General features: G+C 37.1%; 1 protein-coding gene across 11 annotated transcripts in view; it reads right to left on the reverse strand.

The window, feature by feature from the left end:
* Positions 1–12872, reverse strand: part of CRY1 (cryptochrome circadian regulator 1) — a 110188-nt gene that overhangs the window by 46109 nt on the left and 51207 nt on the right. For all 11 annotated transcript variants that reach the window (XR_009599709.1, XR_009599713.1, XR_009599714.1 and 8 more), the window contains exon 2: positions 6912–7020. Coding sequence is in view for 4 of the 11 variants with exons in the window: in XM_060411603.1 (XP_060267586.1) it covers positions 6912–7020 (109 nt within the window). In the remaining 7 variants the exon portion in view is untranslated. The remainder of the gene's footprint in view (positions 1–6911; positions 7021–12872) is intronic.

Consider the following 12872-nt stretch of genomic DNA (forward strand, 5'->3'; position numbering starts at 1 on the left):
TCTCTAATAGATTAAAAACAAACAAACAAACAAATCTATGATACTATGGCATATTCACTTTCTTCACATTATTAAGACAGGAGTGAATGGTCTACTGCAACTCTGTACATCTTAACCAGAAGTGGAAGTCTCTATCTACTCTTCAGCACAGGGTTTATTATTTATTTTTTAATATTTATTTATTTATTTGTCTGCACTGTGTCCTAGTTGCAGCAAGCAGGATCTTTGGATGCAGCATGTGGGATCTAGTTCCCTTACCAGGTATTGAACCCGGGCCCCCTGCATTGTGAGTGTGGAGTCTTGGCCACTGGACCACCAGGGAAGTCCCAGCATAGGTTTTATTTCAAGCAACATATGGTTAACCTTTGCATTTCAACAGTAAATATAATAAGATTGTTGTAGTATTAACATATTTTCATGTGAAATAAGTATTCACTTCACAATTTTAAGCACTAAGATTCCTATCTGTTTTTATATATCACAATTATTTGTTTAACCATTCAGAAGGCATAATATGAACCATTAAATGATGTAAAGTTCTTAAACAGTAATATTGTAAAATATTATTTCACAAGTAATATTGTGAAAATAAGAAACATAAAATTTTATAGCAAAACAAAGTTATAAATCACAAACTTCCTTGGAGAAAGCATTTAAAGTAGTATAATTACATTAAAAAATGTTAATTCACAAAATAACCAAAATATAATGAAGGTAAAGGTCCAAAAATTTCTGCCCATCCATCCATTACCCCTTCTTTTATTAAATAAATCTAGTTTCAGAGTTTTAAACAGAATTTATATTTAAGGTTCCTAAATTTACTGTAGACTTCTCCCCTGAGCTCTGGAGTTCAATGATACTCAACAAACACATTCATATGTCTAAAAGGCATCTCAAACTTAAAATGTTAAAAATAATGAACTCCTCATTTTTTCCCAAGTTGTTCCTCCTAGAGTCTTCCTCATCTTGCTGAATGACAAACCACTGGGTCACTTGCCCAGGCTAAAAACCTAGAAGCTATCCTTGACTTTCTAATACCACATATAAACAAACTCTGTAGCCTCTATTTTAAAAATATATTTAAAATCCTACCATTTCTCAACACTCCTACTGCTATTCTAGTCCTAGTCACCATCATCGTGTTTCTATATAATTGCCTTGGCCTCCTAATTGACCCTTCTGCTTAAGTCTTTACAGCATTTCCATTCAACTTCTATTCTCTACAGCCAGAGTGATTCTTTAAAAATGTAAGTGAAATCATGTCACTCCTCTACTCAGTGATCTCCTGTGGCATTCCATTTCACTCAGAGTAAAAGCCATAAAACATGGTAAAATCCTATGATCTGGCTCCTGCAATCTCTCTGACCCTATCTCTTATTTTTGCTCACTGTGCTCTGGCTAGAGCACACTGGCCTCCTTGCTGTTCTAAACAAGTCATGGCCCACATCTACATCAGGGCCTCTGTAACTGCAGCTCCCTCTGCCTGCGACACTCTTTCCCCATGTTGCAGTTACTCAGTAGCTTAAAACAACTGATTAATTCTCCAAGCCTCTCAGTTAACTAGATGGTTCTTCTGTTGGTCTCACCTGGGCTCACTCATGTGCCTGCAACCAGTGGGCAGCTTGGCTGGTACCAGATGATCTAAATGACCTCTCTCATACACTTCAGGCCTCGGTGCTGGCTGCTGGTTGGCCCGTTCTCTTCGTATGTGTGCACATGCTCAGTTGCTCAGTCGTGCCTGACTCTTTGCAACCCGATGAACTGTAGCCCATTAGGTTCCTCGCTCCATGGGACTTCCAAGGCAAGAATACTGGAGGAGGTTGTTAATTTCCGACTCCAGGATATCTTCCTGACCCACGGACTGAACCTGCATCTCTTGCATCTCTTGCATCTCCTGCATTGGCAGGCAGATTCTTTACCACTGAGTCACCTGGGAAGCCCCTCTCTACAGGTGGTCTCCCACAATTTGACATTCTAGCCCAGTCCTTACCCAGTACAAGGAGCATTCCAGTGGGAAAAGGTAGAAGCTGCAAGGCCGCTTGAGGCCTAGGATTTGGAACTTGCCATCTCCTTTGGCACTTAGTCAAAACAACATATAAGGCCAACCCAGATTTAAGGGAGTAGGGAAAAAAAAATCTACCCTTTGATGAACAAGTTGCAAAATTTTGTGGATTCAATATATCACAGCCCAGATATCTGCATGGCTCAGTCTCTTCATACATTTGCTCACATGTCACCACATCAGTGAGGCCTTCTATGACTCCATATAAATTAACTATCCTTCCCTCACCTTGGGACTTTCTTTCCCACATTTTATTTTAGCATCTACATCACCTGACATTGCATATTTATTTTATTACTGATCTCTTTCCCAAAAGAGTGTAAGATCTGTGAAGGTAGGAATTTTCTCTTTGGTTCACCATTATGTCCCCAGCACCTTGAACACTGCCGTGTATACACAGCAGGCACTCAAGCAATATCTGACAAATGAATTATCTTATTCAAATGAGCATGTACCATGAAATAACAAAGAATCCAAAGAATCCAAAATGACTCAAAAAGCATAATATAAATTTAGGCATGTGAAATGTTAGTGGCAGAGGATGAGATGGTTAGATAGCATCACTGACTCAATGGGCATGAATCTGAGCAAACTCCAGGAGACAGTGAAGGACAGGAAAGCCTGGTGTGCTACCCTAACCCTAACCCAGTCCACGGGGTTGCAAACAGTCAGACATGACTTAGTGACTGAACAACAACATTAGTGGCTTTATATGTTCTTCTTTTATTTATTCTGTGATTTTGAACAAAATATTTTATTATGCCTCACTGTGTCCATCTATAAAGACTTAGACACATGTCTCTTGTTTCTTGGATATAACGAGAATTTTTTATACCAATACTTTAAACTCTTCATAAAAAGCTTCTACAGGCCCTAGAATATGCACTGTCTGAACAGCTTATCAGTCTGGAACCAAATGTAGACAATACAAGATTTAGCTGCATAGTAATAATAATTTATGTAAGACACCTATGATTAATAGTGTCATTCAAGTTTTGCCTAGGCTAGTGTCTGCTAAGTTTATCATTTCCTAAGTAGAACATGAAAAAAATACAAGTTTTTTAAAAAGCCATCTTGTCAGCTTACATTAAGTAGAACTTAACAGAAAAATTCTAAGTAGAAAACACATAAAAAAAAAACAAGTTTATCAGATACAGGTGTGTGTAAATATATGTTTTAAAAATGCTCTGGCCCCATTCCTAAATCTATTCAGTATAAACAGAATAAAACGAATGAATGCTGTAGAGAGGGTGTACACTAGAGGAGACATCAGTACTAAAATCACTGTCACCATCCCAATAAATTAAAGGCACTGTTATCAGGTCTAAATCAGTTTTATCTCCAATGTAGGAAGAAGCTGAATTACTTACCCATTAAAAGTTCTCACTATTTGCTGTATTAGAATAATAAAACCAGAGACAATAATGTAAATAAGTCAGCTAGTTGGCAAAAGTCACCCTTATGGCAGAAAGTGAAGAGCAACTAAAGAGCCTCTTGAGAAAGAGAAGAGTGAAAAAGTTGGCTTAAAGCTCAACATTCAAAAAACGAAGATCATGGCATCTGGTCCCATCACTTCATGGGAAATAGATGGGAAAACAGTGGAAACAGTGGCTGACTTTATTTTGGGCGGCTCCAAAATCAACTGCAGATGGTGACTGCAGCCATGAAATTAAAAGACACTTACTCCTTGGAAGGAAACTTATGACCAACCTAGATAGCATATTGAAAAGCAGAGATATTACTTTGCCAACAAAGGTCCATCTAGTCAAGGCTATGGTCTTTCCAGTGGTCATGTATGATGTGAGAGTTGGACTGTGAACAAAGCTGAGTGCTAAAGAATTGATGCTTTTGAACTGTGGTGTTGGAGAAGACTCTTGAGAGTCCCTTGGACTGCAAGGAGATCCAACCAGTCCATCCTAAAGGAGATCAGTCCTGGGTGTTGATTGGAAGGACTGATGCTAAAGCTGAAACTCCAATACTTTGGCCACTTCATGTGAAGAGTTGACTCACTGGAAAAGACTCTGATGCTGGGAGGGATTGGGGGCAGGAGGAGAAGGGGACAACAGAGGATGAGATGGCTGGATGGCATCACTGACTCGATGGAAGTGAGTCTGAGTGAAGTCTGGGAGTTGGTGATGGACAGGGAGGCCTGGCGTGCTTCAATTCATGGGGTCGCAAAGAGTAGGATACGACTGAGCGACTGAACTGAACTGATTTGCTGCACTAGAATAATAAAACCAGAGACAATAATGTAAATGAGTCAGCTAGTTACTGACAAAAGAATCTTCCTCCTCAGAAAAACTGGGGGTGTAAGGGTCAGAGATGAGGAGACCCCTTTTTATTGTACACACTCTTGGGCTCATTTCTGAAATACATGCATACAGTACCTCGAAACAAAAACAGTAAAAATAAAAACAATACAATAAAAAGAAGAATTAACTCTCTCTATGGTTCTGACATATTAAATAAATCTGAAAGTTTTCATAAAATATATTTTATATGGACTATATCAGAATCAAATAATAAGCACTCTAGGCACAGTAATATATATTCATGTATCTATATTTTATGGCCTTTGTAGAAACCACTGCCTCTCTGTCAAAGTGACAAGACAAGAAGCATAGCATCTAAATTCAGAAGATAGTCTGATCCAATAATATGCTATTTCAGGCAGAAGAAAGCTCAAAATAAAGAACACAAAAGACTTGCTTCAGTTCAGTTCAGTCACTCAGTCGTGTCCGACTCTTTGCGACCCCATGAATCGCAGCACGCCAGGCCTCCCTGTCCATCACCATCTCCCGGAGTTCACTCAGACTCACATCCATCGAGTCCATGATGCCATCCAGCCATCTCATCCTTGGTCGTCCCCTTCTCCTCCTGCCCCCAATCCCTCCCAGCATCAGTCTTGCTTACTTAAACCATTTTTGTCAAAGGAGGTAAATAAATGTTTTGTTATTTTAAAGGTACTTAAAAATCCTCAAGATTCAATTTACTTATAATACATGGATTTATATAAAGTTGAAGCAGATATTCACATATACTTTATACATATGAGTTGCTGATTAACTATTACCATTGTTCCTGATATACTTTCTGCTCAGAGCTCTTGCATGTAACTAGGTTAAATTCTGACCCTAAGAAGCTATAGTAGTAAGAAAACTTCAGTAAAATAAATTTTGACTAGCCACAACTGTTGCATTAGTCATATCCTAAACGTTAAAAATTTCTTTCATGCTGATGAAAAAAGGCAAGGTAGTGTTAATTGAATTCCCAGAATTGGGGATATTTTCACTCAGGAAAAGGAACTGTTCTCTTCTGCATTCGAAATAGAAACAATGCTATTATAAAAATTTGATGAATCAAACTGTTGTAAGAAAAAAACAGATATACATTAGGAATTCTAACTGCAGTAAATAGGAAGGGATGAACTAAGCCAAGAAACTCAGCCTGAGCACTTCCATGAGCTACTTTATGACCTTGGTCAGCTCATTTAATCTCTTTAGGACTAAATTTTTCATGTGGACAACAGGGGAAAATAAGATTAGGAGATCTTTAAGATTCTACCAAGTTTAAAAAAATTACAGTTTTGTAGCATGTCAATTGATATAGTCCTTTGACTCAGAAAGTCTTACAAGAGTTATCCCACAAATGTACTAGCAAATGTGAGTAAAGACATGTATATTTGAACAAGGACATTCACTGACAGCATAACTTGAACTAGCAAAAGGCCTGTGGAAAAACAACTAAGTGTTCATTAGAAAGCTAGTGAAAGAAATGATACCCTCAAAAAATAAAAAATAGAACACAGATCATATGGTAATATGATCCAGCAACTCTACTCCCATTATTTATCTGAAGAAAACAAAAACACTAATTTAAAAAGATGTATGTACCTCAATGTTCACGTCAGCATTATTTACAATAGCCAATATATGGAAGCAACCTAAGTGCCTGCCAACAGATGAATAACGATTTACATATACACACACAGAAATATTACTCAGCCATAAAAAGAAAGAATGAAATCTTGTCATTAGCAACAGCATCGCAAATGTATGAATTTGAGGACATTATGCTAAGTGGTAATAACTTTGCATGGTATGTAATCAATAAAATATTGAACCACTACATTGTATACCTGAAATATAAATTATAAGTCAATAATAATTTTTTAAAAAGGAAACTATAGCATATCTACACAATCGAATACTATGAAGCCATTTAAAAGACTGAGAAAGTAATATGGAACAATATCCAAAATACATGATTATGCAAATAAAGCACAGCATAAAATGGTATTACATAGCATGTTCTCATCTTGGTTTTAAAAACAGAGGTTTTTAAAAACTTTTAACAGAGGTTTTAAGGTTTTTAAACAGAGGTTTAAAAGCACATGAATAAAGCACGTGAATAAAGCATGGCATAGAATGGTATAACATGGCATGTTCTTATCTTGGTTTTAAAAACAAGAGGTTTTTAAAAGGTTTTAACAGAGGTTTTAAATACACATAAACCACACAAATATATGTATATAAATACACATACACATATGCATTCTTATTTATGCAAGGACTATTTCTAATGCATATATAAGAAAGCGGTAGTAGCTGTTGCTTCTGAGAGGGGAACTAGCAGTTTAAAATAGAAGAAAGATTTAACTTCAATGTAAATCATTTTTTTCACAGTCTGATTTCACACTGTCTGTGTAACATTTTCATTAAGAAAAAATCCACATATATTTTATTTAAAATTTTTACATTTCCCATACTAAAATTTAAATTATCCCCCCCACAAATGTGTCTTCTCTGACAAGAGATTTTTCTTTTATGCAAAGATTTTTTTCAATTACCTTGAAAAGCCGGGGAAACACATCTGCTGGTTGTCCACGAATCACAAACAGACGAGAGTTTAATTTTCGCAGATTGGCATCAAGGTCTTCAAGACACTGAAGCAAAAATCTAGAGAGAGGAAAATATTATTTAAATTCTTCAAAATACATATTTATAAAATTTAAAGTAAAGTAATAAAAAGTCATGCTATTCTAAAATTTGAAATCTCATCTTTTTTACCTCTTTAAAATCTTCTAATTTCTAGATCATGTATAAATTACTGCTTCCAGAAACCATTCTTATAAGTTTTTAAAAATTATGGCACAAGTTTCTCAGTATTTTTAAATGAACTTCCTAAATTAAATGAATAACTGTCATTAAATAATGGTGATGTTAGTAAAAATCATATAAAGAAATAAAATAATTAAATGAATTGATCTCATTGTTTAAACTTGGTGAAATAAATCCAAGTTAATATAGAAAAGCCACCTTGAAAAACCTAGGACACTAGGTTTTCTTCGGGAAAAAAAGAACACTTTTAACATCCTATTTAATCACTCTGAACAAGTGAATAAGAATTTGAGCCCTTTATTAGGGGATGTTGTAATCATCTAAGAGAGAGAAGGAGTAAAGTCCATTTTCAGTTTCTAATATAAAGAATCTGATAATAAATAGATGTTAAATTATGTGCGTTAACTCTCTGAGTATAGAGAATACCAAATTAATTTTTTCATAAAAGGTTTCTGAGGAAGGTGGGGCTGTAAGTTTTTTCAATGAAGTTAGCGTCAATAAGTCCTATGCATAATAGATATCTGGGGAAATTCTGGGGTGGAGGCAGAAGACTGCTTATTTTGCATCTTCCATTGTAAAGAAATGGGGCAGTCCACAAGAGCAAATCCAAAATAGATGTCACCCCTGGAAGGTTCAACCTCATTGTTTGCCTCATGTTAATTTTCTCTAAGGTTTCATGTAGATTCTGTTCCTCTCTCTGTTCTGTTCCTCTCTCGACTCTGCTTCTTTTATGTTTTTCATTTTTAATATCTATCCATCTTTTCCACAGGGCTTATGATCTTCCAGAATAATGACTGCGCCTTACGTATGAGGAGGAGTGGTTAAAATGAATACAAAGGCATATTTCAGAACCGCATTGTTCAACATGGTAGCCACTAGGCATTTGTAACCATTTAAATTAGTTAAAATTAAAATTTCAATTCCTCAGTCACACTTGCCATATAGCAAGGCCTCTCAATAGCCACATGTATGGCTAGCAGTGACCATATTGGACAGCACAAGCAAAGAATGCTTCCATCATTGCAGAAATTTCTATTTGACAGCACTGTTCTAGAAGATTATTCAGAATAGATCATTTTGTTCTCTTTGCCCATTCCAATCCCCATTCCTCATTGCCCATTCCAATTTCATTTCACCAAGAAAGTCTTGTTAATTTTCTATAGATGTAGTTATTAAATGACATCAGTCAGTTCAGTCGCTCAGTCGTGTCTGACTCTTTGCAACTCCATGAATCGCAGCACGCCAGGCCTCCCTGTCCATCACCAACTCCTGGAGTTCACTCAAACTCACGTCCATCGAGTTGGTGATGCCATCCAGCCGTCTCATCCTCTGTCGTCCCCTTCTCCTCCTGCCCCCAATCCCTCCCAGCATCAGAGTCTTTTCCAATGCGAAGAGTCAACTCTTCGCATGAGATGGCCAAAGTACTGGAGTTTCAGCTTTAGCGTCATTCCTTCCAAAGAACACCCAGGACTGACCTCCTTTAGAATGGACTGGTTGGATCTCCTTGCAGTCCAAGGGACTCTCAAGTGACATCAGTATAACTAGTCAAATCTGATATTCTTTCCCCTTAGGAGTCATTATCTCTATGGGCTTAGGGAGTCAAAGTGCTATATTCACAAGGCTGTTAAAGACATCCCACCATTTCACCTTAGGAAGTCTAACAGTTGTCCTTCAAGAAATAGGAAATAAACCTTTATATACTCACACTTATGTTACACCAAATCTTTTTGTCTTGGTTTACAGTCACCTCCCTAACACACTATTCTTAATGCTCAAACTACTGCACAACTGCTCTCATCTCACATGCTAGCCAAGTAATGCTCAAAATTCTCCAAGACAGGCTTCAACAGTATGTGAACCATGAACTTCCAGATATTCAAGGTGGATTTAGAAAAGGTAGAGGAACCAGGGATCAAATTGCCAACATCTACTGGATCATCAAAAAAGTGAGACAGTTTGAGACAAACATCTACTTCTGCTTTATTGACTACACCAAAGCCTTTGTGTGGATCACAATAAACTGTGGAAAATTCTGAAAGAGATGGGAATATCAGACCATCCGACCTGCCTCTTGAGAAATCTGTATGCAGGTCAAGCAGCAACAGTTAGAACTGGACATGGAACAACACACTAGTTCCAAATCGGGAAAGGAGTACGTCAAGCTGTATATTGTCACCCTGCTTACTTAACTTATATGCAGAGTACATCATGAGAAACACTGGGCTGGAAGAAGCACAGGCTGGAATCAAGATTGCCGGGAGAAATATCAATAACCTCAGATATGCAGATGACACCACCCTTATGGCAGAAAGCGAAGAGAAATAAAGAGCCTCTTGATGAAAGTGAAAGAGGAGAGTGAAAAAGTTGGCTTAAAGCTCAACAGTCAGATAACTAAGATCATGGCATCCGGTCCCATCACTTAGTGGCAAATAGATGGGGAAACAATGGAAACAGTGAGAGACTTTATTTTGGGGGGCTCCAAAATCACTGCAGATGGTGATTGCAGTCATGAAATTAAAAAGACACTTACTCCTTGGAAGGAAAGTTATGACCAACCTAGACAGCATATTAAAAGAGACATAGACATGCTCACTGTGATGCAGGTCTGTCTGAAGTCTATGGTTTTTCCAATAGTCATGGATGGATGTGATAGTTGGACTATAGAGAAAGCTGAGTGCCAAAGAAGTGATGCTTTTGAACTGTGGTATTGGAGAAGACTCTTGAGAGTCCCTTGGACAGCAAGGAGATCCAACCAGTCCATCCTGAAGGAAATCAGTCCTGAATATTCACTGGAAGGACTGATGCTGAAACTCCAATACTCTGGCCACCTGATGTGAAGAGCTAACTCACTGGAAAAGACCCTGATACTGGGAAAGATTGAAGGCGGGAGGAGAAGGGGATCAGAGAGGATGAGATGGTTGGATGGCATCACCGACTCAATGAACATGAGTTTTCTAAGCTCCCAGAGTTAGTGATGAACAGGGAGGCCTGGCATACTGCAGTTCATGGGGTCACAAAGAGTCAGACACGACTGAGCAACTGAACTGAACTGAACTGATCCCAACCCACCAGTACCAATGTGTAAATCCTTTGGGGAGAATATTGTTGCTCACTATTGTTGTTAAAGCAATATAAAAGCATCTAAGTTTTATAAAATTATCCATAACTATGAATAACATCATGTTTAGTGATAAATGTTTCCTGGGAAGCAGATAGTTTTCTGTATTTGCTTGGCAAAATAATTTTTAGACCCTGAGGTACTCAGATCAAAAATTAACAAGTTGAATGAACTAGCAATTTTAAAGTTTTTTAAATTCAAACAGTACAAAACTAAAATGTCCTGGAAAGATAATCCATGGAAGAAATAATACTCAAATCTCTTTTGTAGTGTGAGTTTCAGTATCTTCTCTACCAGACCAGACAGTAAGTAGCAGAGCTCTCCACATTCTACATTTTGGGTAGAAAAGTTTTCATGTAGTACAAGTAGGTCAGTGACAGATAATAAGATGGGAAAAGGAAAAAAAAGGACCTGATTAATTTATAAAATGAAGTAGTAAGCCTCAACTAGTTAATAATTAGCCCCTTATTTTTCCCTTTCTTGTTCACAGTTGAATAAGCATTCTTAATGATTTTCAATAAACACTCTATGAACCAAACAAACACTGTACATGATGATGTGGACTAAAGCAATGGAAAAAGTTTTGCAACCAGAATTAACTTTGTTTTGGCATTCCATAAAACAAAGGAATAGAAATTGTATTCCAGTATAGTGTTTTTCTCCAACAGATGTTATTGATGACTTTTTTCTTCCATAGTATGTTTTCCTTCCATGGCTATTATTGTTTATATCACTGTAACTTAACATAAAAATTGCAGAGATACAGTAGATTCAAATATGTATTTCAGAAAATAATTGTGAAGGAAAGAAAAAGAGCAGCATGGAGAATGCATGGTGTTGCTTTTCTCTGTTATAAGCCTTTCTATGCTATGACTTTTAAAATGACTGCATATATTATTTTGATAAAATAAAATTTACTTTGCATATATCTACTTGTTACATGTGTATAAGAAAATAACTGTAAGCATACTCATCAACCTGTTAATAATAGCTACCCTGAGCACCAAAGAATTCATGTTTTCAAACTGTGGTGTTAAAGAAGACTCTTGAGAGTCCCTTGGACTGCAGGAGATCAAACCAGTCAATCCTAAAGGAAATCAACCCTGAATACTCATTGGAAGGACTTATGCTGAAGCTGAAGCTCCAATATTTTGGCCACCTGATGCCAAGAGCCTACTCATTAGAAAAGACCCTGATGCTAGGAAAGAGTGAAGGCAGGAGAAGGGTATGACAGACGATGAGATGGTTGGATGCATCACTGACTCAATGGACATGAGTTTGAGCAAACTCTGGGAGATAGTGAAGGACAGGGAAGCCTCAAATGTTGCATCCATGGTGTTGCAAAGAGTCAGACACAACAGAGCGACTGAACAACTATTGGGGAGAGCAAGTTTGGGGTGGGGGTAAAGAAGAGAGAAACATACTTTTTTAAACCTCATAAAAGGTATAAAATTGATAATTAGCATAGATTCCTTCCAAGTAGAACAAAATTGAAAAATATTACATCTGATGGAAACCTGGGTTAACACATAATGAACATCTTTCAAAGCAACTGGCATACTTCTATGGCATCAGTTTTCACAGTTTATGGTATCTCATTGCATAGATGTCCCATAATTTAATAATTAATAGCAACAAATTACTATCCTTCAACCAATCCTGGGAAGTTCTAATTTCCTCATGTGTTAAACTGGGATAGTAATAGGGCCCATATCATAGTACTGTTGTGAGAATTAAATGTTAATGTATATGAAGCTCTTAAAACAGTGCCTGACCCACAGTAAGCATGATTATATGTCTCATCATTCCTACAATAATTTTAGTTCCCTCTTTCCTACAATAATTCTACTTCTTGTTATCTCATGTTAGTATTATTTGCTCAATGCCTTAAAATAGTCCTGCCTACCAATACCAAATTTTCCTGAGGCACACTTTCCTGTAAAAAGGTCTTCAAAGGTTCATTCACCTATAGAATGAAGAACAAATTATTTTGTTTGACTAACTTAGGGTTTCAGGTTCATTTTTCTGCCACTCCTCTTTCCCTTCTGCCAAATCAAACTACTTTCCCCCACACACATTTAATCTCCTGGAATTTGCTCCATGCTCTTCCCTTGGCCTGGAGCACCTTCCTAATTCCCATCTCTATTTTCTGCTAATTTTCAGTCTTCCATATGAAAGTAATTTCTCCATCCCATATACTCTCAAGGGACATAATGTATCTCATCATAGAGAAACTTTCAGATTGTATGTTACATGATAGTTATCATATAAATCACCTCCTCCTCCTGAAGGATTTCAAATTAAGTATCTGTGTCTCATGCCTAACTACACAGTTAACTTCATCTGTGTTTTGGTTTCTGTATTTGGCAAACAAATTTCAATATGTGCCTTACACAGTTTGCTGAAAAGATCAGAAATAGGAGAAATGACCTATAGAAATGTCTGTAACATCTGTTGAAAGGATTTGTTGTTCTTCAGTTGCTAAGTCACATCCAACTCTGTGACCCCACGGACAGTAGCATGCAAGGCTCTTCTGTCCACTATATCCTGGAGTTTGATCAAATTCAAAGGA

This window comes from Ovis aries, chromosome 3, assembly GCF_016772045.2.
Source record: "Ovis aries strain OAR_USU_Benz2616 breed Rambouillet chromosome 3, ARS-UI_Ramb_v3.0, whole genome shotgun sequence".
Classification (NCBI taxonomy): domain Eukaryota; kingdom Metazoa; phylum Chordata; class Mammalia; order Artiodactyla; family Bovidae; genus Ovis; species Ovis aries.